Consider the following 27918-nt stretch of genomic DNA (forward strand, 5'->3'; position numbering starts at 1 on the left):
GGAATTTAGAGTAAAGGTAAAGACTTGTGATATAAATTTGGAAGTCATCTTTATATCCATGATATCTAAAACCATAGAATTAGACTAAGACCATCTGGTTGCTAACATGCGGTAGAGGTTATAGGACCAGGTTTGGATATTCCAAAATTTAGAGTTTGAGTATAGGAAGAAGCAGCAAAAGAGATTGAGAATGAAATGAGAGGAAAAGAATGAAGTGTGTCATCACAAAAACTAAGATGAGTAGATGCTGTATACTGGGAACAACATGTGAAGCAAGAAGTGACATGAGAATGTAAAATGCTAGGCAGAATCTAGGTCATGTGAGCCTCATTAAGGATCTTAGGGTTGAGTCTGTAGATATTGGGGAGTTGTTGCTGGTTTTTAGCAGCAAGAATTATGTTTTGATGTCTCTGTTGGTATGTGGATTTGAAGGAGTAGGAATGGAGGCAGGTAGACTAGGAAACTGTTATAAAGTCTTTACAGGCTAACCTAAGTTCTGTTCTCATGTAGGAAATTAGAATCCTACTCTTTTTTTCTTTTTTTTTGTACTGACTTTTACAGTACAATGTGGCTTCTTGGTCCATTGGTTCTCTCTGTTTCCAGATGGAACTGATCATGCCCAGCTGGCCATACAGACATATTTCAATTTTTGTTGTTGTTATTGTTGATTAAGTATGCACAGTGATTTTTTTAAAAAAATCTTTCTATGGCTGTTATTGCTTTGTTGATTAGTAAATGTACAGGTATTAATTTATACGACACTATTGTTTTACTGTGCTTTAAAAGGCTTAGAGGCAATTCAAGCACTTTAGCACCTATTGACCTATACCCAGACTGTTAAAACTGCTAACTATACAATTTAGGGCATTTTAAGTAGAAACTGAATGCAGGAGTTTGATTTTACTTATTCACTTGTCTGTTTCTTAAGTACCTTTTTTCATGTCTTTCCTTTGTTATTAAGTAGGGTAATTTAGTTAACTCTTAGATAATCATTAATTTCGGTTGTTTTAGAAGCCTCTTTTTGCATTTTCTTATGTGTGGAACATTTGTAATAAGAACTTTACTTTGAACATGGATTCATGGTTTTATTCAATCTCATATTATCACTTTTATTATCCTTTTTAAATTCCTGATGTCAGAGTGCCTTGGTTGAGTTTGTAAATTATAATAAGTAAGCAGTTGAAACTTTATAGCCAAGAATTTAAGAATTATTTAAAAGCAAAAATCTGATTTTAAAAAGCAAATCATGAAACAAAAATTAAAATAAATGGAACTTTAAGAAATTTGCAACAAATAAGTAGGACAAACAAACAGAGACTCATGGACGTGGACTATAGACTGGTGGTTACCAGAGGACTATAGAGTAGTGGTTACTAGTCGGGTTGGGGAGTCGGGGGGAGGTAGATAGGATAACAGCGGTCAAATATAGGGGATAAGGGGAGGGTGAAGTGGGTAAAGGGGGTAAAATATATGGTAGCTGAAGAAACTGGACTTTAGGTGGTGAACACACAATAGAAAATACAGATGTCAAATGGTAATGTACACTTGAAAATCATATGATTGTGTTAACCAGTTACCCCAATAAACTTAATTGAAAAAAAGAAATTTGATAAAATAGGTAAACAAAATAACAATGTGTTATTTTTGTTAACTTTTAGATTTTGCCCTTATTTCAAGAAGCTGAAGATAAAAACAGACTTTTACGAACTGTGGCAGGTAGAGGTTTAGAAACAATTAGTAATCTGAAAGCTAAGTGGGATAAATTTGAATTGATGATGGAAAGTCACCAACTTATGATTAAAGATCAGGTAAGAACCTTTCAGTCATTTTGTTAAAATGGAAACTTAATTTTTTCTTAAGATTTCTTGCTTATCTTTATTCCATTATAACTCAGGTTTATAAGAATTTTCTATTGCTGATGAAATTGGCCTCCCTTAGGACTTCTATATAGTAAAACACTTTATATAATGATTATCATTTCACATAGTTTATCTTCACTTCTTGGTATTCAGGACTGCCTATAGCATTATTTTCAGTCTTTCTTATGAATGAATTTGTTTACCGTGTATGGTGTCTTTTAACCTGGAAGTTACACATAACTATTGCACACATATCCTGTTGACCAGAAACTGTCTTACAGCCTTTAGCTGCATGGGAGTCTGGGAAATGCCCTCTGGTAGAACAACTGGTAGTCATTGAACAAACATTTTTTTTTTGTCATATCACCTTTTGATAGTTGTGATAGGTACCATTAATCACATGAATTATTTCTTAATGGTTATGTTTGTGGGTATCTGTCGTAAATTTATTGTCTAACTTATGCTTTTGAATTATTTTATTGCACTTGAAATCAGTAATTAAAAATAATATTTTGAAAATTTGGTATTGATAGTTTTTCACCTTTCAGTAGAAAATGTTAGAAATAAAAATGTGAAAATAAAGTGAGAATTTACTCTGAATTAAATGATATAAATTCTATCGGCTTACAGATTGAAGTGATGAAGGGAAATGTGAAATCACGTCTTCAGATCTATTATCAAGAATTGGAAAAATTTAAAGCTCGTTGGGACCAGCTAAAACCTGGTGATGATGTTATTGAAGCTGGCCAGCAAAATACCCTTGATAAGAGTGCAAAGTCAATAAAAGAGAAAAAAATTGAGTTTGATGATCTTGAAGTCATAAGAAAAAAGCTGGTGTATGTTTTCCCTTTATTGTGTACATAAACTATGTTTATATATATTACCAACTTCACTTTGACTCCTTTGTAAAAACTGAATGTTAATGAATTTAGAAGAGCCCATGCCTAAGTAAAATTTTTATGTAAGGTAGGCATTGGCCCCCACTGTGTACCTCCACTATCAAATACACCTATATACAACACACACACACACACACACACACACACACACACACACACAGGGAATGCACTTAAATAACATTGATATTTAACAGTTTTCCTTTTTTAAACACTTAATGATATTTCATTTTTTTTTTTATAGTGATGATTGTCATCATTTTGGATTAGAAGAGCCCAACTTCTCATTGGCATGTAGCATCTCTAAAGACATTGAGAGCTGTGTACAAGTTTGGACACTTTATGAAGAGTTTCAGCAAGGATTTCAGGAAATGGCCAATGAAGATTGGATTACTTTTCGGTTTGATTCATAAACAATATTTATATTTTAATAGTTTAGTAGTGTTTTGGGGAATTTAGATTTTAAAGTGTGTTTCTGGTATTTTATAGGACTAAGACATATCTGTTTGAGGAATTTTTGATGAGTTGGCATGACAGATTAAGGAAGGTTGAAGAACATTCAGTAATGACAGTGAAATTACAATCAGAAGTTGACAAATATAAAGTAAGATAGTTTTACTTATTCTATTTAAAAATGATCTTGGAACTTTGTATCTTTTATCATGTGACTAAACTGTAATTTTAGTTTACATATTTTTAAATTATTCCATTACTTGAAAAAATAGGAAGTATAGAATAAATCATAGAAATAATTTGTATTTCTGCTACCAATATGAAAGAAGTTATAAGTAAAAAAATTACGGTTAAAGTTATAAATCAGAGTATTTATACTTCCTACCAAAATTTAATATATGGGTCATTTAACATATTTAAGATATAGATCTACCCTAAAATAAAATATAAATATTTTAGGTCATGTTTTAAAATATATTAAGCTACAAAGGGAAATTTCTATGTATTTATAGCCATGTTTATTTATTATTATTATTATTTTTTTAGGCGAGGCAACCCTTGGTTGACCTCACAGATTGCAAGGACCTTGGCAGCTTACAATCTCGTATTTTTTATTTTATTTTTTACGTCTACAGCACCTGGTCTTCCTAGGTGGTCTCCCATCCAAGTACTAACCAGGCCCCACCCTGCTTAGCTTCCAAGATCAGATGGGATCAGGCTTGTTCAGGGTGGCCTGGCCGTGGACTGATAGCCATGTTTAATAAAAAGTTTTATTCAATTCTGTTTAAGAATGTGATTTTAAGATTGTTAATAAGATGATGTAATTAAAATTTTCATATCTAATCATAACAATAAATAATAATTTGCATTTTTCTTATACACACACACACACACACACTAATGTGTCAACATGTCTTTCTTATTCTTCTTCTTCTTCTTTTTTTTTTTTAACAGATTGCAATTCCTATCTTGAAATATGTGAGAGGAGAACATCTTTCTCCAGATCACTGGCTTGACCTTTTTCGTTTACTTGGCCTTCCTAGGGGTACTAGTCTAGAGAAATTAGTATTTGGTGATCTTCTCAGAGTAGCTGATAAAATTGTTGCCAAAGCTTCAGACCTTAAAGTAAGAATCACTTTTATAAATATCTTATATATCTAACTTTTGTTAACGTGATTTTGCTTCATGTTTTGTTATTTAAATAAAACCTCAAGTTAAATATTTTTCTTCTCTTAAAATAGTGATAGTCTTCCATTATTTCATCGTTCTTTCATTACTAATACATCCGAATGTGTGTACCACTGTGTATGGGAGTAGAAAAACAATACTATAAATCCCTTCTTTGAGAGAAAAAAAATACAAAATTAAAAATGTCTTACTTTAACAAGGGAGTCAGCATAACAAAAAAATAAACAAATAGAAATCATTTTATGTATAATACATTTAAAGTCATGGCATATATTATAAACAGAAACTAAGGGATACAAAAATCCAGAGAGCTAAACCAAGAATCAATTTGCTAATCAGATTTAGAAAAAGTCTCAGGTAAAAGTAAAACTTGTTACAGTTTTATCATAAGTGGCAGACTTTCTATGTTGTGTTCTGCCCATTCAGTGTAAAATTCAGTGTAGATATCAAATTGTTTTATTTCCTATCTAAAATGTATACCTTTATGTTTGTTGATAATCCTGGAGTATATTTATAAAATGGTGAGGTTATAAAGCACAACTGCTGTAGAAGATAACTCTGGATGATTGCTAATCACTTTGGATGTATCAGAATTTACAATTAAGTTACAATAAAATGTCTGAGGTCTACAAAACTTTAAGCCAGATTGTTTTGTGTCTCCCAATGGATGCTTGAAATTTCTTTTATAGAGGTAAAAAGGGTAAGGCAGAACTTTGTATATACTTTTACCATGTGAACCTGGATACTTAGTATCTGAAATCCATTGATATATTAACTAGTAGTTCTCTTTTACTGCACGTAAAATATATCCACTTATATATTTTTTGCCTTATGGTGAAAAGCCAGATAAAAATATATTTTCTTTTAAAATAGATTTCTTATAATTTATTTATATGACAATTAATGTTGAAGTAATAAATATGGATATTTTTGTGTTAAGTAGTAATAAATATGAATATTTTTGTGTTAAATAGGATTTAAACAGTCGGGCACAAGGTGAAGTTACAATCAGAGAAGCTTTACGTGAACTTGATCTTTGGGGCGTTGGAGCAGTATTTACATTGATTGATTATGAAGATAGCCAAAGTCGAACTATCAAGCTGATTAAAGACTGGAAAGATATAGTAAATCAAGTTGGAGATAACAGATGCCTTCTTCAGTCCTTAAAGGATTCTCCTTATTATAAAGGATTTGAAGATAAAGTATCAATTTGGGAAAGAAAACTTGCAGAATTAGATGAATACCTACAGAATTTAAACCATATTCAGAGAAAGTGGGTATATTTGGAACCTATTTTTGGCCGTGGAGCATTGCCAAAAGAACAGACACGCTTCAACAGAGTTGATGAAGATTTTAGGTTAGTACAGCTACATAAGACATAGACACATATGGAAGATTTTTGTTCATATTATGAGGTGCTTAATACAGGCTAATTACTTTTACATTATTAACATCATCTGTGTATACAACCTCTTTCTCTACTGGATCTTTCTGAGAAGCTGTTTTCTATCATTAAGCAATTTACTTTTTGAACCATTTTGATCTGGTTTCTGTTTTTACTGCTCAAAGAAATAAACAAGTAAATACAATATATGCTAATAAACTCTTAAATATATACATATATGTAATATATGCAAATATATTCTAAAGTCATCAGTTACTTTACTGTTGTAAATTTGATGAGCATTTTTCATTCCTTATTTTACTTTATCTCTGATTGGTATTTTAATAGAGTTGAGCATTTCTTCTTTTCTACAAAGTCTCTTTCCTTGGCTTCTCGATATTGTCCTCACCTGGGTTTCTGCCTGTCTCTGGTTCTACTCCTCAGCCCTCTCAAAACATTTAGATGTAGACATTCTCATGTTTTCAGTCTTAGGTTCTTTCTTTACTGTCTTTCTCCTTAGATTATCTTATCTACTGTGAGCATCTATTCTCTTCTATTGCTGATGTCTCCTCAATTTATATATCAAGCCCATATTTCTCTTCTGAGTTTCAAATATACTGTCAACATGTCATAACTAAAATCATAAGTTTACCTCCCATCTCCCAATTCCTTTCCCACAAATCTTTTCTCTTTCAGATTTCTGTCTCAACAAATGATACCACCCAATTGCCCAAAGCAGAAATATTATGGATATCTTTGACATCTCCCTTTACTTCCAAATTCATTGTTACCAAATTTTATTGATTTTAACCCACTTATATATTTTAATATATATTTTATATCTCTATTTCTTTGATTATTCTGAAGTACGTTTGTTGTCATAACTTGGACTACTGCTTAACCTTCTGACTTATTGTCTTCTCTAATAAGTTTTTCATAAAAGAGCTAGAATAATTTTTTAAAAATGAAGTTTCATCACTTCTTTCCTTTATTGTTTTAAGTAAAACTTTAAAATGGTTTCCTATTACTCTAAGGATAAAGAATGATTTGCTTGTCTATTTTTCTACCTTTTCCTGTGCTGCTCTCCTTTTTGCTTTAGTGACTCTAACCTTGAGTTTCTCGAACATACCATGCTTCTTTCTAGGATCTTTGCCAGAAACTGTTTCCCTCCTACTCACAGACTTTTTCTTCTTATTCATCATTCAGACTTCAACTTAAATTACTTTCTCAAAGAAGCCATAGGTTAGTGGTTGCCTTATTAGCCACTTTAAAAGTACTTTGTAATTTTCCTTCTTAGCATTTATCATGATTTGATTTAAATACTTTGAGAAATTATTTAATAGACTGTTACTTTCATGATGTAGGACTTAGTATTTGTTTAATGAATAAGTGAAATAAGGTAATTTGTAATATGATAGGTTAAAAATGGTAATGGAGTATTTATTATTTTTATAAATGTAAGAAGCATAATGATGTATTGCTGTTATATAGTGTTTTAAACAGGAAAAAGTAAATAAATATCTCAATATCTATCAGCCTAAAAACTGTTAAAACATGTGAAAATGGCTTTTTCCTTCTATAGATCAATAATGACTGACATCAAGAGAGACAACAGAGTCACAACGTTAACTACTCATGCAGGAATCAGAAACTCTCTTCTAACAATACTTGATCAGCTTCAAAGATGTCAGAAATCATTAAATGAATTTTTGGAGGTGTGTTTTTTTAAAAATATATAATTGTATAGCACTTAAAATATTAATTATTTGACATGAGAAGGCTATTCTTTTTGTTTTATTTTTATTAGGAAAAACGCTCAGCATTTCCAAGATTTTATTTTATTGGTGATGATGACTTATTAGAAATACTGGGCCAGTCTACTAACCCATCAGTGATTCAGTCTCACCTTAAGAAACTGTTTGCTGGTAAGATTCAACACTTATTCAGTAAATATTTATTGAGTTTCAACTATCTGCCACGCATAATGTTAGACTCTGAGATAGACTGTTAAATAAAATACATGTCATACACTCAAACAACTTCAGTTCAGTGGGAAGACAAGCCAGTAAGTTGACAAATATGATAATTCCTATGGTCGATATAAATATGTGGTGTTATAACTGCATCTATGATGGCACTTAGCTCAGTTTGGGACATCATAAAGAAGGTGATTTCTTATATAGAAAAAGATGGGGAGGCAGAGGGAATAGGTTGTGCAGAGGCTTGGAAGTGAAGGAGACCATACCCCTTCATTACTGAGTTGAAGGTCTCCTGAGTGACATTCAAGTGGAGGCAATTGATGTCTTACTTAATAGGCAATTATTGTTAGCAGAGAGATCCGGGATGGAGATGTAAAATTGGGAGTTATTTGTATGTAGATAATAATTACTATATGGGAATAGGTAAGATTACCTGGTGAAAAGTGTAGAGTAATAGTGCTGTATGCTTCTGATATTGTTGAATCGCTTTCTTTGGGTAATTGTAAATGGAATTGGTTTGCTACAGAAATGATGACTTTTTTCTTAAAATATTTTATTTATTGGAAAAGAGCTATGTATTTCCAGGTAACTTTAAGAAGTAAAAAATATTCATCATCTTCACTTATAATTAGGGATTAGCAAACCATAGACCAACAAGCCAAATTTGGCTCATGGCCAGGTTTTTTTTTTTTTATTTTTTATTTTTTAATACAGTTTTGTTGGAACACAGTCATGTCCATTATTGCTTATAGGTGCTTTTGTGCTACAAGCACAGAGTTGAATAGTTGACAGAGAGACTGTATGGTCTGTAAAAATCTAAAATATTTACTCTCTGGTGCTTTATAGATTTAGTAACCACTGTATATCTGAAGTTTTAAGGTGTTTATACCTGTAACTGTGATTTGGGCTATGGGAGGTACTGAAAAGAGTGCTTGGAATTAGAAGACTTGTATTCAAGTTCTACCTCTATTGTTTGTTAGCCAGTTATTAATTATTATGTCTCTGAAATTTAGTTTCCTTCTTTATATTGAAAATAATAACTTGCAGAGTTTAACTTTAAGGTGATATGTGAATTTGAGGGAAGGGAAGTCCTATTTACCCTCCCCCTTTCCTCTTATCTTTTTGTCTCAGTATAAGTGGAATCATCAGTATATGTTTTTTACACTCATTTGTGTCTGGCTTTTTTTTTTCTTATCATAGTGTATTGAGATACATACAACCATATATTATTCCTTTTAATTACTGAATAGCATTTCACTGTTTGACTATATCATGGTTTATCCATTTATCTGTTGGTGGGCTTGGATTGTTTCTAGTTTTTGGTTATGAAAAGCTGTCCTAGTACATTATAAAATGGAATTAACAATTCTGTTGCTTTGTAATATATATTATGAGGTATACATTATACATTATGTGATAACCATGTATGATGTCTAATAATACATGGTTAATCATTTTGCATTTAAATTGTTGCTTTTGTATTATAGGTATTAACAGTGTGTGTTTTGATACGGAATCAAAACACATAACTGCAATGAAATCTTTAGAGGGAGAAGTTGTACCTTTTAAAAATAAAGTTCTTCTATCAAATAATGTAGAAGTAAGTATGAAAATAAAAAGAATTAACTATATGAACTTTTTATCAAAAATGATTTAGTCAATTTGTAGGGTAAAGTTGGTTAATTTAGGCATTTTAGGAAACTTGTTTCATCTCTTTAAAAAATGATTTGTTAGGTTCTGAATGATTTGATCTTAAGGAGACTGTGGAGTTTTAGTTTTCAGAAGGTGGCATGTGCTTATAAAAATAGCCTTTGCTTTGGAGTCAAAAAGAATTGGATATTAATATTAGCTCCTAAACCTATTAGCTATGTGACTTAGAATCTCAGTTTTCTTATCTGTAAAATGGGAATCTTACGATTTGTTGCAAAGATTTTCTATTGAAAATTAAATGAGATAACTGGGTTTAACACATTATAAGAAATTATAATCTCCTGAAATAAAAGAATAATGTCAGTCAATAGATTATATATCTGTTTTATGACTTGTATATATTATTTTCTAACTTTATTTTCAGACTTGGTTAAATGATTTAGCCTTGGAAATGAAGCAAACTTTGACACAGTTATTGACAGAATGTGTTACTACTGGACGAAGTTCTCAAGGTGCAGTCGACCCATCCTTATTCCCTTCACAGGTAAGCGGGTTTATGTCTAGAATATAGCTGGGCATGGTATCATGGGATGACCCCTGAGCTAGATTTCAGGAGGCTCAGACAACTAGCATCTCTGTCCTAACAGTTAACACTGAGAAATTACTTAACTCTGAGTCTCAGGTCCCTTAACTATAAAATGTGAGGGAAGAACCGCCTGATTGTGAAGTTCTCTTCTAGCTCCATTAATTTGCTGTAATTCAAATGCTTTCAAACAGAAGGCATACTGAGATCTAAGCAATCCAGGCTGGTGGGGAATGGAATTGGGAGGGAGAATCAGTCATATAGTAGCTTCCTAGTTCCAGATAATTAGTCTGTCATTGATGGAGAGGCACAGGATCTACACTGTCCGCCACACCTCCCATGGAATCATCTAAGAGGTTGCAGTTGACAGAAATTTAGCAGGGTTTAGTGTAGGTCTGAAATATGGTCACATTAATGGACTAAAATGTTGGCAAGGAAGCTGAGAGCTAGGTTACATGGTAGGTATTACAGATTGCTGCAGCTCAGTGTTAATAGGAACTCAATCCTGAAACACTGGATACTAGATATGTATCTTACAAAATTTGTTCCAGACCTTATCAAAGTGTAGCACCAAGACTTGTTAAGTATTCTGCCTTGTTTGGGATTTGTTTTATTGCTGGTTGAGTCTAACACTACTAGTGTAGGACATCAGGAACTTCAGTTTTTAGAGACCATGAAAGGTGGGCATTGAGATGTGAAGAGATTTTTCACAGGAAGTTCTATGCAACTCCTCAGAGTTATTTGCTTTTAGATTAAAACATTTAGTAGCAATAGAACAGGTTTTTATGTTGGTCCTTTTAAAGCACGAGAAGTTAAGTAGGAAGCTTGGAACATTTTAGATTCTTAGCTATTTTATCATTCATGTCATATGCATCTTTTAGCATTTTGAGTCAAACTAAAATATATTAAAAAAAATCTTAAGTTCTTAGAGAAAAATAAAAGTAATCATCAATGAATAATAATGTCTTTGCAAAGTCAGAGTTAGGCTGCTTTGTTACTCTAGAATTGTTTCCTAGTACTCTGTCAACTTTCAAGTGGGATTTAAATTGACTTAGAATAAAAAATGCAATATTTAAAAATCTGCAAAAGTAAGAGTCACATAATAATTGTATTGGGGAAATGACAATCATATCAGGAGATATACCGGGAGATCCACGCTAAAGAGAGTTGTTGGATTTGAGCTAGAAACTTACCACTGGGCACTTGAGCAGCCAAGTAAAAATGTGAACTACTAAATGTATGAATAGTGTTGACGCTTTAACAATGTGGAGATTAGGGGTGCCAACCTACTATGCTGTTGAATTCATATAACTTTTGACTTCCCAAAAACTTATCCACATGTATCAGCATCCATGGGGAATTGGTTCCAGAACACCTCCCCCCACCACTGCAAATACTCAAATCCACAGATGCTTAACTCCCTCATATAAAATGGCATAGAAACAATATTTTCGATCCGCTGATATAAAACCCAGTGATATGAATGGGCAACGGTATATTTATTGAAAAAATTCCATGTATAAGTTGGCCTGCACAGTTTAAACCTGTATTGTTCAGGGTCAACTATAGTTCATTATCTACCAAAATGAAGAATTCCAGTTTATTAGCAGTTAATGCTAAGAAAAATTTATGTCAAGAGCATTTTCATAAGGGGATCGAACCGGAAAGTTCATCATATGAATGTCTGGTACAGGTTATTATGTTCTGTAAAGATATTTTTGTAAGGACCTGAGAAGAAAGAACTTGCTGATCTGGGAAGGAGGCAGCATGGTAAAAACAGAAGGAATAAAGGAATCTGACAGACCTTGGTTCAAATCCTGCTTTTGCCAGTGATTCTTTTTAATACTTAATTAAAAGAGTATAGTAATACTGACATTGCCAACTCATTTTGAAGGTTAGATCATATAATATTTGCAGGGCACCCTTAGTAACCATTACATTTTAGATCATTAATAATGTTAGTGCCTATGAAGATATCTTAATGATAATGTGACTTGAGAGTTAGCCAAGACTGTATTTTGACTACCATTTCTGTTAGCCTCTCATGAAAATTGTATAGCAGACTATTAGAAATTGAGATTATAGATGTGCATTTATAATATAGAAGTTTAGGAGTATTGTCTGAGAGGAATCCACATGTATCAGTATTAATTTGGAATTGCCAAGTGAACATTTTCATGTGAAAATTAAGGAGCAAAGTCTTTTCACAAAAAAGCAGATTTGAATCTGCTTAAATGCTTCACCACATTATCTGATTAAAGGAGCTGGTGAGTTTTGTACTTTGTTATGGAAAGAATTGCTGATTGGCTTTCTCTTCCATAAAAAACCTTAATATGATATTTATACAGTTTTAAGTTAGAGTGAGATAGCAGTTTAGACTGCTATGTTAAATTATAAAATATATATAGATAACTAAAAGAGTTAATCTGATAAATAGAGGCATTTGATTATATTGATCTGGATGCCGAAAGGTATATATCAGAAAAACAGTCTGTTCAATAGTAATTGGTCAAAGGGTTTAGTATTTTTATATGATGATGGATCATATTGGTTTATCTTGTTCATCTAAGACCTGTATCAGTGTTAACATTTTATGTATTAAATGGATATAAAGCTATCTGTCTTGATCTATAGCTAGTTTCTGTTTATGGGTATTAGACTGAAAGATTAAGACAGATCTTAATTTAGGATAAAGTTGGAATTTGAAATTGTAGGCTTCGGTAGTATACTGAGAGATTAGTTTGGAATGCTAGAAGATTACCCTTTTATTAAATAGAATGCATCATACTCTGACATCTTTGCATCCTACTGGTTGAAAAGAAGCCATTTATAAGGAGAATCAGGGGAAGAAAGTACAAAGGCCCTTAGGTTACAGTAGGCTTGGTGGGTTCTAGGACTAGTAAATAGGCCTATAGGAGAGTAGTTCTGAAAAGTAAGCTTAGGCTGCATCACACAATGCTTTTCTATGACTGTATTTCTCTATTAACATTTGAAGTGCCAGTAAGATATTCACTTAGATCCAATATACTATTGAAAATTTGGGAAAAAGATGTCTTTCCTTAAATTTGTAAAATATTTCTAAATAAATTCACCTTTTAAAAATATTTTTTTTTCTCTTTATTCAATAGATATTATGCTTGGCGGAGCAGATTAAATTCACTGAAGATGTAGAAAATGCTATCCAAGATCATAGTCTTCATCAGATCGAAACACAACTGGTGAATAAGTTAGAGCACTATACTAATATTGATACAAGTTCTGAGGATCCAGGGAATACTGGTATGGAAAAATGTTCCAACTTTTCAGTTACTTGAGCATTTTTTGGTATTCTATCTTAATTCATTTATTTATTTATTTTTTGACTATCCGTTTTGGAGATTACTTTAGGAATTACAATATACATACTTAACTTTTGTATTGTACTTGGAATCAATAATTAACTACTTTAAATTAAATGTAGAAACCTTACCATCATATAGGTTTGTTTATCCTTCCCTTTTTATGTTATAGTTGCCTTATACATACATATCCATACATTGAAAACTGTGGAATTATAATTTTTGCCTTTAACCATCAAACATATTTTAAAGGACTTAAGAGAAAAATAGTCTGTTTATCTAGATGCTTACCATTTCTATTTCCCTTCCTTTATCCTGATGCTCCAAATTTTCTTCTGGTATCGTTTTTCCTTCTGTTTGAAGAACTTCCTTTAGTGTTTCTTTTAGAGCAGGTTTGTTCGTTGACTATGTATTCTCATAGGTTTCCTTCATCTGAGAAAATCTTTATTTCACCTTTATTGTCTTATGTGAATGGGCAATTTTTTTTGTTTTTTGTTTTTTGTTTTTTTGCATGTTGAATGATTTTGGATTGTATCCTGGACATTTTAATATTGCTTTGAGAGTCTAAGTCTTGTTTAAATCCTCTAGATAATGTTGATATTTTTCTTTTAGCAAATGGTCATGTTGGTTTTAGGTTACAAGTTCCAGCCAGCGTTCTGTGGGTTATGGATCCAATGTCAGTTCTGTTTTCAAAGTCTGCAATACTGTTTAGATCTGTCCCACATGTTTGCCACCTAGTGGCCAGTTCTCCAAAGTCTTTGGTTTGATGTTTAGGATGAGATCTGCATGGCTGGGGGGTGAGCTGGAGTTCATAAACAAGTTTATAGGGTCATTTTTTCAATCTCTATTCTCTCCATGGTTATCCCAGTATTTTCTGGTTTCCTTGGACTCACAGTTTGATCCTCTGGTCAGAAAGCTGAGGTTTCATGTACTCTACTCTCCTGCACACTTTCTGTGACTATACCCATGTCCTGGGCCAATTGATTAGAGAACAGAGAAAAAGAGCATTTGGGGTTTAGCCTACTCTTGGGATCATAGCTCCTCTGATTTCAGAGGAATAGTCCCTTTCCTCAGAGTATTATGCACTTCTGGGTGTCAGCTGCCAGCACTGTAGCTACTAGGAGGCTCCTTTTCTGCTTCTTAGGACTGAGCTAGAAGCCTTCTCTCAAATCTCTCCCTGTGTACAGCAATCTGTTTCTGGCTGCATTGGGTCCAAGTCTAGGGATAACACGAGAGGGGAAAAAAAAAAAACAAAGAAAAAAGGTAAATTCACTACTGGTTTGGTGGTACTTCTAATTCTGATCTTCCCCAATTTGCCTAATACTTTTTACTTTACAGCGTCTTAAATAGCAGTTCAGTACATGTTGTTCATGTTTTTTATCCCTTCATTCAGAGGGAGAGATAGGCTGGAGTGTACTTACTTCCTTGCATGAGGAAACGAAATGCCTCTCCTGTTGAAATTTGATGCCTTAGTTTTTATACACAAAACTTGGATTTGATATTTTTTTGGTTTGCATGATTTATATTACTGTACCATTCAAATGTATCATGAAATTATCATTTAAATTTATTACCAAATCACCCGTATACATATAATCATAAAGTACATAAGTCATAGGCTAACATTTTCTCTAATTATATTTATTTGTTTATAGAATCTGGCATTCTGGAGCTTAAACTTAAAGCACTAATTCTTGACATTATTCATAATATTGATGTGGTGAAACAGTTAAACCAAGCTCAAGTTCATACAACCGAAGACTGGGCTTGGAAAAAACAAGTTAGATTCTATATGAAAAGTGATCATACATGTTATGTTCAAATGGTGGATTCTGAACTTCAGTATACTTACGAGTATCAGGTATGACTTGTGGCAGAAATGTTTTATTTTCCAGTTAGACTTATTTACTTTAAATGAAATTTGCTATTGGATGAAAGAATTATTTATATTTTAGTTGTAGCTTTCAAGAATTCTTTTTGTATTACTTTGTCTTTCTGTTTTAACATAATTAAAGAGATGTTATATTGGAAAAATAAAAAATCATTTTACTTACAGAGGAGTTAATGTAATGGCAATGTTGTACTGAATTCTCTAAATGTACCTTTTCATAGAGTCATATTTATATTGAATTTGAAATATATTTTTAATTTAAGAAGATCTGAATATAGGCAATCTCAATGGAAGCAATTAGGTTTGTGCCTTCTTATTCAAGACCAAAATTAGTACAATTTTAAATATGCTAAAATATCTTTGCTAAATGTTTTCATGTTTTGTAAGGTAAAATAATTTTTAAATAAAATGTCACCTATTTTTAAAAAATCCAGCTGTATCCTCTGTTTTTTTCCATCATAATGAATCAATCATCAGAATATTTTGGCAATTATGTTAATAAGCATATGTCTGAAGAATTGCCAGCTGACTCTTTCAAAAAGGAAATGTGTTTTGAGACACAAATATGTCTACCTAAATTAAGGAAGAACTCTGTAAACTAGATGAAATTGGAATCTATTTTCTCTAAAATTTAGTGGAAATTTAGAGAATAATAAGTTAAATTTATTAATTTCATAGGGTATTTTTCAAATTAGTTATACTTTGAGGTTTCTAAAGTAATTCTGATTTGTGAAGATAATAAGATTTAAGAAAATAACATGAATTTTAAAATACAAAATAAAATGTATTTTTTGTATTTGATTATTGTATATTTTTGGATTTGTTTTCTTTAGAAGTATATCTTTGTGCCATTATCAAGAACTCAAGAGACTATTTAGAAAAACCTAACAATACATTAATTGATAGAATAAAATACGTGCTTGAAAAATAACAATTTAATTCCAGTTTGTGCTTTGGAAAGATTCACTAACAATATTTTGGATATTTTTCTGTTAAAAACTTTAATTTAGTTGTTGTCTTTTTTAGCTTTTAACTAGAATCTCATGCTACACAAATATTTGTGAATGTTAAATAGAACATGAATATTTAAGCTTTATATTTCTCTTGTATAGGGTAATGCTCCCAAGCTGGTTTATACTCCATTAACAGACAAGTGCTACCTAACTCTCACTCAAGCCATGAAGATGGGACTTGGAGGAAATCCTTATGGACCAGCTGGAACTGGAAAAACTGAATCAGTCAAGGCTTTAGGTGGACTTCTTGGAAGACAAGTTTTAGTGTTTAATTGTGATGAGGTAGAATAAATAATTGTCAAATTATGTAATAATGTGCTAGTTACATGTTTGGATTACTTTTCATGTACTTACATATGAATTATTCATTTTAAAATTCGCCGTACTTTTAAATCACTTGAAAACAGAATTTGTTGTGTTTGAAATGCAAAATGGAGAGAGATTGCATGTAGTATAATCCCAATACTTTTCTAAAGAGAATTATTGCAAAGAAATAATTTTAACGTATTATTTATGTTAAGGGTTTAGAAAAATATTTTTAGTAAAGGAAATAGTAAATAGAAAAGGAAAAATCTTAAGTTCATTTTAAATTCCATTTAAAAAATATTTTGAGTAGGATTTGTATTTTTATTTAAAGAATAACTAAAACAAAATCTTGTGAGTAGGATTTGTATTTTGATTTAAAGAATAATTAAAACAAAATCTTGTATTGGTTTAGTTCTGTGTACTTTTCAGAATACTTTCACATGAATTACTTTTTTTATTCCTTGAAACCACCCTGGGTTTTGAAAAATTAGCTATTTAATCTCTACTTAAAAAAGAACAAAAGAGGCATAGATGGGTGGAATGATTACCTTATCAGTAAATGATGTAAAGTATTAAATTATTATTAGAGGTTTCATTTATGTTTTAATGAATATACTTTTTATTGTTCTCTTTAAGGGCATTGATGTGAAGTCAATGGGACGAATATTTGTTGGTTTGGTGAAGTGTGGGGCCTGGGGTTGTTTTGATGAATTCAATAGACTGGAAGAATCTGTACTATCAGCAGTTTCTATGCAGATCCAGACAATTCAAGATGCTTTGAAGAACCATAGAACTATATGTGAACTGCTTGGCAAGGAGGTATAGAACATGGTGGGGATTTAAATAATTGAAATATAACACTGCATTACTCATACTCAGGCAATGTTCTATCTTTATTTCTTCTGTGACCAGTGTATTAAACCTTTTTACCTGTGAATTATCTTTGAGGTTTCTCACCCTCTTTTGATCTCATTCTACCATTTATCTGCAAACTGTATTGAATAATTCAGTTATAATAATATTTGCTAACATTTATTGAGCATTTACTCTATGCTGGTACTGTGCATAGTGCTTTAATGCATTGTCTTATTTAATACCACAATCTTTTGAAGTAGATTCTGGTACAGTAACGATGTACACATTGCAAGTTAAAAAATCTGTAAAATTATCTTCTTATACATAATAACATTTTCACAGTACAAGTTTTTCTGAGGCCAAGAAAGTAAGACCAGTTCTGAATTGTTAACACATTGTTTACATGATGCTTAAATTCTTGAGAAACTATTAAGTTTTTACCTCTCTGTCATCAAAATTTGTTTTCTCTTACATTCATTTTGTTTCCTTTCCTCTTACAAAGAAAGAGTGGTTCTTTCTCACAACCAATGCTGATCTTTCCACCTATGCTTTAGAATCTGCTTCCCAGGGACTTTCTCTTAGTTATCCCCTCTGCTATAGTTTCAGCATTCCTTTCTCTACCAGTTCCTCGTCGGCTTTTAAACATAATCACATCTTTTCCTTCTTAATAATATATAACGTATATAATAATATAATATTATATTTAATATAATTAAAACATAAGCAAACTTTCCCTTAATTCGTCTTTTCTGCCAACCACTGCTGTCTTTTCTTTCCTTTAGAGCCTAGTTTTTCTGTTCTTGGTATTTCTGCTTCCTAATTGCCCACTCATAGTTTACACATTCGAATTTATCTTCTAAGTGCTTCGTTGAAAATGCGCCTATTAGGTGCTCTCATGACGTTCTGCTCTTCCCTGTCATAGCATTTATCACACTATGATTGCTTCTTTATAATACTCAAAAGACCATAAGCTCCAGTAGGGCATAAACTATTCTGACTTTAGTTCCGAGTTGTGTCATCTCTGTGTACTTAACAAAGCGTTTAACACAAGCAAGGTTTTCAGTAAACATATGTTGAGTGAATGAACAGACATTCAAATTGGTTACTATCTCTTAAACTTTCAGCCTCAAAAAACATTATAAAGATCCTCTATAAAGCAGTGTGGTTTCTCAGGAGTTTATTATATGTTGAATAAGGAGATGGTTAGCACATTAGTGGTTACTTTTTGCTAAGGTATAGGATTTATGTGGAGAAATGAGTCAATAGAATATCTATTGACAATATATTTTGTATTTATGGTTTCAAATGTTTTATGCCTGTATTTTTTAAGACATTTATTTATTTATTTATTTATTTATTTATTTAAGCATTTTATTTATTTTTTCCCCCTCCCCTCCCCTTCCTCTCTGGTAACTACTAGTCCATTGTCCATGTCCATGAGTGTCTGTTTGTCCTATTCATTTGTTTATACCTATATTTTAAATTACTATTTCAGGTAGAAATAAATTCCAATTCTGGAATTTTTATCACTATGAATCCTGCTGGAAAAGGTTATGGAGGAAGACAAAAACTGCCTGATAATCTTAAACAGCTTTTCAGGCCGGTAGCCATGTCTCGTCCGGACAATGAGCTTATTGCAGAAGTTATTCTCTATTCAGAAGGCTTTAAAGATGCTAAGGTATTGGGCAGGAAATTGGTAGCTATCTTCAATCTATCTAGGTGAGTTTTTCTGTTTTAAATATTTTTATATTTTGTGGTTCCAATGGTTGATTATGGTTATTAGTGACTATTTTTCACATTTGTCCAATTTATGTATTCACTGACTTTCATATTGATGATTATTTTGTACTTAAGGTGTTGAAAGGAAAGATTTTAGTTTGAATAATAAAACGGTCTGGCTCAAAACTGCTTGTTTTTTTTAAATACTATAAATCTGATCTCACTTTTTTTCTGCAAAATGTTTTTATTGGAGTGCACCAGCTAAACAATACTTATTGATCTAATTTACCAGCTGACCATTTGAAACCTACCGTTCTTTGAAGGAATCTTTCATAATTTTTCTTATGTCTTACTTTTGGTAGTAGAAGTTGACTTTTAGCTTCTCTGGGCAACCTAGAATTCTGGTCCCTATTAAAAGATAGAACTGGAATATCAGAGATTGAGAGCAAAATAATTGATAAAGATTTTAGGACGAAGGGTAACAGGTAATTGTCATTTAGTATCTTCATTAAGATATCTAACCAGTTCTTAAAAGATCTTTTCTGATCCTTGAGAACTATACATCTTCAGCATTTTACTTGAATGATCATTTTGTGTGATTGGTTCTTTTATAGAAATTAATGGAATGTCAGTACTCACTTCTATTTGTCAATAGTTATATTCTATATTTCTTTGGATATGATAAAAAGAATTTCTAATAGATATTTGATGCTTTATGACTTTCATGTTTTTACTTAAGGGAACTTTTGACACCTCAGCAACATTATGACTGGGGTTTGAGAGCTTTGAAGACGGTTCTGAGAGGAAGTGGAAATCTTCTTAGACAGCTGAAGAAAACTGGCATTAAACAGAAAGGTATAATTCATTAGTCTCAATATAATCTTATTTTTGAAAATAAGCTTTTATTTAGAATAATTTTAGATTTATAAAAAGTTCTAAATAAAGCAGAGAGGGTTTCTGAATACCTTGCCCCCAATTTCTCCTATTGTTAACATTTTACATGAGTATGGCACATTTATCATAGCTAACAAAGCAATATTGATACATTATTTTTAACTAAAGTTCTTACTTTATTTGATTTTCCCTAGATTTTATCTACTGTCCTATTGTAATTTTTAAAAGTGCATTAAATATTAAATCGCTATGATTTATAGAGACATAGTCTAGTCCACTTGTTCTCAATCTTTAATGTATATTATAATCACCTAGTGGCTTGTTAAAATGTAGACTGTTGGACTCCACCCTCAGCGTTCCTGATTTAGTAGGTCTAAAGTAGAGCTTGAGAATTTGTCTAGTCTTAAAATAAGAACAGAAACCTTAGAAACACATGGGGATTTTTCTCTTTCAAACAGATAGTGTACCAAACAAATAACCCTTAAAAAAACTTCAAACTATTAAAAAATACCTTTTAACTTATAATAATTTAAATGTACAGTAAAATCGCAAAGGTGATATTTCTATTGTTTCACCCTTTTTACCATGGCATATTTGTCAAAACAAAGAAACTGACACTAGGACATTGCTATTATTATTATTAATAATATCCTCTTTTATTATTATTAATATCCTCTTTCTGTTCCAAGATTGAATCTATATTCAATCTATATTCAATCTATATCAATTTGATGCCACGTTGTATTTATTAGTCCTGTCTCCTTAGTCTCCTCTGCTCTGTGACAGTTTCTCAGTCTGTTTTTGTTTTCATGACATGTGTAGTCTGCCGGTGTACTAGTCAGATATCATGTAGACTCTTAAGCTGTTTTTTTTTTCTTCCTGATGTTTTTCTTATGATTAGACTGAGTTAAAATATTTGGAAAGAATACCACAGAGGTGGAGTGGCCTTCACATTACATTGTATTAGTGGGTACATAATAACCACACGATATCCCTTGTGATGTTCACCTTCATCACTTATCTTAGTGTTTGTCAGATTTCTCCACTATAAAGTTATTTTCCTCTTTTCCTACACTATTCTTTGGAAGCTAATTACTAAATCTTGCTTCTCTTCAAAGTGGGGAGGCAAGGGTCTTATTTGAAATTCTTTTGTAACGATTTGTCTCTTGTCCCCCACTTATATAATTTTAAATCATTTAGTTAGCACTATAGATGCATGTATATTTTATTATACTTTACCACCCTTTTTTCCCATTTACTTAAAATAAATGATTCCCTTCACCCATGGATCTATGCCTTCATGAAAGGCTGAATATTCAGCCTCTTCAGGTTGCTATTAAAAACTAAGTTAAAACACTATGAAAATAAGGCAGCATAGAAAAAAAGACTATATGAAATTACCTATTTAGACTCTAAATGATCAAAGTGTACATCTTAAAAAAGGGTAGCTACTTTAGCTATATTATTAATTAGGTAGGCATATGCCAGGGAGATACAGTTATTTGGTGAAGTAATGAAATTACTGTTTTTCAGTTGTCTACCTTTGACGATTTTCAAGAAATATTTAAACCATACCTGTAGTGAATAAAGATGTCTTATTTATGAATTCAGTGCTTGAAATAAACTCTGGCACAGGCAAGCCTCCTTATATGTATTTAAACATAGAAATATTAAACAATTGTAGAAAAATACCAGACGAAAAATAGTTTCCTGCCTTTATGTATATGTCTTATCAACCAGCAGCTAATACCCATGAAAAATAAGAATCTGGTAATCATATTAGTATTTATATTTGGTTTAAGAATGGATTTATGAATCAGTTTTGAGCAAGGCAGATCAAAGATTTTTGCTTTGTTTGTTAGTTTTAGGATAGAAAATATCTAGGATGCAATATTGGTATATTTGGAGAGAGACCTGAATCTGGAATTAGTTGCTCTGGGTTTAAAATCCAGCTATATAATATTTACTGCTGTGTAATTTTAGGTAAGTCATTAAACCTTTAGAGATTTAATGTTCTCAGATGTAAAATTAGAATAATAGTTATACTTTCTTACTTTATACAGTTATTATAAAGATGCCATCAAAATGGTAAAGTACTATGCAAATATAAATGATAATCATTTTTATTATTAATTAAAATTTGAGGGTACCTGGGATTCAAATTCTGTGAAAAAGAACTCAAACTCTACTTAGTGATACTTATTTTTCAACAGTCAAAAAGATGGTAAGGTAAGCTTGCCAATTCACATGATAACATGTCTTAAATGTTATTAAATATAGTGCTTCATTTAATTACTAATAATACATATCAAGTCAGTTAAACACTATTCTTATAGTCACTAAATTTATAACTGATAATTGTAAAATGAAATTTTTTCTCTAGTTAATGAAAGTCATATTGTGGTACAAGCATTGAGGCTTAATACAATGTCAAAGTTTACATTTGTGGATTGTACTCGGTTTGATGCACTGATTAAAGATGTGTTTCCTGGAATTGACTTTAAAGAAGTAGAATATGATGAACTGAGTGCTGCATTAAAACAAGTCTTTGAGGAGGCCAATTATGAAATCATACCCAATCAGGTAACTGTCTAGAATACTTTATAATATAGTGATCCTTTCTTCTAGTTAATTCCTTATTAACTATCTTTATCCTTTACCTTTCATCTTATCTTTCATCTTTCACCTTAAATCTCAGGGAAGCCTCCCATGATCTCCAAGTCCAGATTAGTTGCCCTGGCTATGTGCTTTATTCTTCTCGTTACATATAGTTGTTCAGTGTTTAATTGTATATTTGATTGATATTGAGTCTCCTTCACCAGATAGGATGGGATCCATGTTTATTTTTGCTCGCCATTTTATTCCTAGTGCTTAGGGATCCTGAAATGTATATATATTTGATAATTGATTATACATAATTTTTCACTTGGACAATTTCTTAGGAGTTCTTTTTAGTAGGTCTTTTTATGTAGCACAAATACATGTTCGATATGAACACTTTTCTCAGGTTTTTTTGTTTTTGAGGGAGATGATATAAATGAATGAATGAACATGTAAAAAATGAATATATTTGAATGAGTAAGGAAAATAATGAACATGTATCAATTAACTTGGAAAAAATACTTGATTCTTTTAAAGAAATCTTAGATTTAAAGATCACATTGTAAATATGTTCAGATTTATTTTGGTATATTCATTTATTTAAGGTTTTATCTTCCACTGAAGAAATCAAAGGCTTAATTTATATGTTTGGCATAGAATAACTGTTATAGAATGAGAGCAGAACTGCTTATGATTATACACTAAATGATATACAAACATGTTTCTTTTCTACTAGATCAAGAAAGCTTTGGAATTGTATGAACAATTACGCCAGAGAATGGGAGTTGTTATTGTTGGTCCAAGTGGTGCTGGAAAATCAACTCTTTGGAGAATGTTAAGGGCAGCGCTTTGTAAAATTGGCCAAATAGTAAAACAATATACCATGAATCCCAAAGCTATGCCTAGACATCAATTATTAGGCCATATTGACATGGATACAAGAGAATGGTCTGATGGTGTTTTGACAAATAGTGCTCGCCAAGTAGTTCGAGAACCCCAAGGTTGGTTTTTGTTGTGTAATTCATTGCTTTACTGAATTTTAAAGGATGGTAGATTTTGTCTATAATGTTATTCTTATTAAGTCTTATACATGACCATAAACTACTTTATAAAGTTCAGTGTTTAATTGTATATTTGATTGATATTAAATCTCCCTTATCAGATAGTAGTGTAGTCTCCATGAAAGGTGAGATCCATGTTTATGTTGATATTTTACTTTGGAAGGGGCCCAGGACATGCTATCATATTGATCTATACTCCGTAGCAACTTGTATTATAATAGAAACTCAGAGTAATCTGAGTGAGTTGAAATTTACAACTGGATTAATTTACTGAATAAATATAAAATCTTTGATTGCTGAGTTGATATCATAATGCCTCATAAATAAGCAAGATGGCAAATTTTTATTTAGGATTAAAATTGATGTGTGTGTGAACACTTTTAACTCATCAATTTGAATACAGTGTTTTGAATAATTTTGAAAATTTAAGTTGTAAATAGTAGATTTACTGGTCAAAATTTTTTGGTTTGGTGTTTGAGTTTTTGGCCAGAATCTGAGAAGACTCCCTACTTTTCGTTAGGTTGTAATTTAATTATAGCTGTTTTTCTATGCCAATGAGTAAAGGTTTAGAACTTTTTAAGACATTGAAAGGGATTTTCAATGTAGTCTTTTCATTTTCAATATAGTCAGTAGCATTAGACTAAGTATAACTTGAAACCACTCTCATTTTAGGAAGGATGGATAAAAAAGTTTTGTCTTATGTAAAGATTTGTATATACAACTTGTTCACTACTTCTCTTTGAAGTCACCTTTTTAAATGTCAAAGAAATTTGACAATGGTGAATTTTTTTTCTCATACAAGGCAATGAAAATTGTGTCTTCTATATTTTCTAAAAGAGATAATATATAGCAAGTATTCATACATTCTTATGATAGAAGACAAAGATCTGAAGAATATTTTACAAGGTTATGGGAAGAGAAATACCTAAGTCTTTCACATCTTGTTTTCTTTTAATGAAATTTCAATTCTATATGTTCATAGATAAATAAAGCATTATCACATGGTATATAACTGAGTCTTTGGCCAGCTGAGCTAGGATTGCCCATGGGTTCTTCACAACATTTGTAGTACAAATTCACATGAAAAATCTCAACTTGTTCAATTTTTTGTTCTTTAGTTTTAGTAATATAAAATAATACTTACGGAAATCATTTAAAAATAAGAGATAATTATTTTATACCTTATTTTTATTTTACCTCTACTTTTATGGTTTGAAAATAGATGTCAGCTCATGGATAATCTGTGATGGTGATATTGACCCAGAATGGATAGAATCTCTGAATTCTGTTCTTGATGATAATCGACTACTCACTATGCCCAGTGGAGAAAGGATCCAGTTTGGTCCAAATGTTAACTTTGTATTTGAAACTCATGATTTAAGTTGTGCCTCCCCAGCTACAATATCTAGAATGGGAATGATCTTTCTTAGGTAAACCGTAAGAACATTTGCATATATTGTATTAGAATATTCTTCAATTATTATTTTGGCTTTAGAGCTAAATGAAATGTGTCGTATAAATAAATAATATGTTGTCTTCAGTTTTGATTAACTTTCTTTTGTTTGTTAGGTTTTAATTCATTCAGAGAATTCCTGTTTCACTGCAGTTGAATTATTTTAGCAGTTTAGTGATCACAATTATTAAATAATTATTTTTGTTTTCTCCTTTTTTTATTACTTTTATTTAAACATTATGATTGAGTTCAGAAAAGTGAACATATTACTTATGTGCTAGAGGCTAATAATTTAAAGCTAAGTAGCAATAGTTTAATTGTAGAATCCTAGATTCATAGAATTTTAGGACCAATCTAAGTTTAAATAATGGTCCTATGGTCCAGCCTTTTATTTTGCAAGTTTGAAACGCCTTTATTTAATATTTTATTTCTTCAGGGTATTTGGAAGAGATTTAAAGAGGAAAAATTAATAATAAACTAATTTTAGGTATCTTGTACAATAGTCACATATCAGAACTTGGGCATTTGAGCCAATTTTATTTCCCAAAATGAGTAATTAGAAAGTTTTCTTTTACTTTTTGAATTTATATATTTGAGTTTTTTGAATTTGATATTAGTCTATATATAGCGCTCTACTTATTTAGGGCCATTTAAAGCCATTTTAGGTGTTGTATGACACACGATAGTGTTATTAAGTTAGTTGAAATTTAGTTTCCAAAATTATTTAATCTCTTATTTCTTTGATAGTATTAGAGAAATCATTTATATTAAACTTGTCATGAATTCCAATTACTATTTCGAGGTATTAATTATTTAAAACATAACGGGTTTATAGCTTTTGTAGCAGCATCTCACACAATTTATCATATTTATTTCATGTATTCTTTTAATCTTGTGAGAAAAATAGGATAAAAGGAAAGATTATAATTAAATTTTTAAATATTTATTGAATGCCTATTATGTGTATGGCGTTAAGTTAGGCATTTTAGGAGAGACAGCAAGAAAAGAGTAAAACTAGCACTTAATAGAGGACTTGTCTTAATGGAGCATACCTTCAAGTAGAGAGTTAAAATAAATATAATAACAATTATAATATAAGATAGAATATAAATAAAATAAGAGATAAGTAGAATGCCATGGATATTTAACAGAAAAAAAGACCATATGTTCTTGTAGAGGTATGAAAATTGTTGGTGAACCAGAAATTGTTCGTGAGAGGCATGATGATTATATATGATGTCATATAAAATGCAAATACATATTAACATTTTTAGTTGCTGTTTGATTAGCTTATCCCTTGGTTTTAGGTTTTATTCATTTTTTCAGCAGATATTTCTTTAGCATTTGCTCTGCTGTAGGCAAAATGAGGACTTTTTAATAGTGAAAGAGAATGCTATTAATTATTCTAGGGCAACTGGTATAAACCATGATTGTCTTGGACAAACCAATACACACAGATTCCATGAGCATTGAAGAAATACCGTTGACAACAAAGTCTTTATTGGGAAGAGCTTGGAGTCTTTTGTTTGTTTTAAGCCGATCTAATGTAATTTAAATATTCACCTTTGATCTTTCCATTTTTCTTTTTCTTATTAGACTGGATAGAAATGTGAGAGGACAAATTCAAAGACTCTGTATTTAATAGAGTTGCTATAAAACAATGTTAGAAGAGAAAAAAATGACAAAATTGTGAGCCCTTGTCAATTCTAAAATTATTAATCTATGAGTTGTTTTTACTGTAATTTTTTGTAATTATATAAGATGATTTTAAATAAGATGTCAATATTACATTTAATATCAGTCATTGGAGGTTAATTACATAATTAAGTGCTTTGCTAAAAGAATTATATTTTACTGTAGGAAAATTTTTTACAGTGCCATGGGAATTTAGATAGTTGGCTTTTTTGGGATAGAGAAAAAGGAAAAATATTTTTGAATATCTGTATTAAAATGTAATGCATCTTGAACTCTAATGTGCATTTGAATCACCCAGGGGTTTTGTTTAAGTGAAGATTTTGCTTTAGTAGTTCTGGGATGAGATTTAGGATTCTTCATTTCTAATAAGCACATCACACTTTGAGTAGGAAGCTTTTTGGCTAACCTGTAGATATGTAATTCATTTTTATATTTATAATATAGATGAAATTTATTTGCTTTATTTTACAGACAATGATACTTTTAGGTATGTATGTACATATTTATATACATATATACACATATATGTAACATACATACACACACAGGAGTAATTAAAGTCAGCTCTTGTATACTAGCAAGATATATGTGTAGAATAATGTTTATTGGAGCAGAAATTTATTTTGAAAGTAAATTGATAATTTCTTCTTAGATAATTTCTTACATGTTATCTGTTTCAGTGATGAGGAGACGGATCTTAATTCTTTGATAAAATCTTGGTTAAGGAATCAGCCTCCTAAATATAGGAATAACCTTGAAAACTGGATTGGAAATTATTTTGAAAAAGCTTTACACTGGGTTCTAAAGCAGGTAAATTAACCTTAATATTTCATAATTAATCATTTAGGTGAGAAGTATAATGATTAAGAGTGTTACTTACACATGGCTGCCTTTACTCGATCTCTGCCAGAATATGGGGGTGGAGTAAGAGATAGATGTCTTCATTGCTGTTTCTCTATATCTCTTGTTAGTCTTAAAATTTTAAAACACTTTAATTCTCCCATTCACGATATCTTGCACTGCTTACCTAAAAATCTTAAATATTGGAATGTCTTTCTAATTTTAATAGCAAAACCATCTTGTCACATTTTACAGTGTGT

General features: G+C 31.1%; 1 protein-coding gene and 1 pseudogene across 2 annotated transcripts in view; one reads left to right on the forward strand and one right to left on the reverse strand.

Annotated features, from left to right (window-relative positions):
• Positions 1 to 27918, forward strand: part of DYNC2H1 (dynein cytoplasmic 2 heavy chain 1) — a 258081-nt gene that overhangs the window by 30321 nt on the left and 199842 nt on the right. For both annotated transcript variants that reach the window (XM_025043743.1, XM_006907520.3), the window contains exons 21-40: positions 1659 to 1808; positions 2490 to 2695; positions 3000 to 3155; positions 3245 to 3359; positions 4163 to 4333; positions 5371 to 5753; positions 7363 to 7495; positions 7588 to 7705; positions 9247 to 9359; positions 9834 to 9953; positions 13121 to 13271; positions 14986 to 15191; positions 16334 to 16516; positions 17177 to 17359; positions 18891 to 19114; positions 19854 to 19969; positions 22392 to 22591; positions 23346 to 23610; positions 24893 to 25100; positions 27499 to 27628. In XM_025043743.1, the coding sequence (XP_024899511.1) occupies positions 1659 to 1808; positions 2490 to 2695; positions 3000 to 3155; positions 3245 to 3359; positions 4163 to 4333; positions 5371 to 5753; positions 7363 to 7495; positions 7588 to 7705; positions 9247 to 9359; positions 9834 to 9953; positions 13121 to 13271; positions 14986 to 15191; positions 16334 to 16516; positions 17177 to 17359; positions 18891 to 19114; positions 19854 to 19969; positions 22392 to 22591; positions 23346 to 23610; positions 24893 to 25100; positions 27499 to 27628 (3531 nt within the window). The remainder of the gene's footprint in view (positions 1 to 1658; positions 1809 to 2489; positions 2696 to 2999; positions 3156 to 3244; positions 3360 to 4162; positions 4334 to 5370; positions 5754 to 7362; positions 7496 to 7587; positions 7706 to 9246; positions 9360 to 9833; positions 9954 to 13120; positions 13272 to 14985; positions 15192 to 16333; positions 16517 to 17176; positions 17360 to 18890; positions 19115 to 19853; positions 19970 to 22391; positions 22592 to 23345; positions 23611 to 24892; positions 25101 to 27498; positions 27629 to 27918) is intronic.
• LOC112476248 lies at positions 3835 to 3953 on the reverse strand (annotated as a pseudogene).

This window comes from Pteropus alecto, unplaced genomic scaffold, assembly GCF_000325575.1.
Source record: "Pteropus alecto unplaced genomic scaffold, ASM32557v1 scaffold12, whole genome shotgun sequence".
Classification (NCBI taxonomy): Eukaryota; Metazoa; Chordata; class Mammalia; order Chiroptera; family Pteropodidae; genus Pteropus; species Pteropus alecto.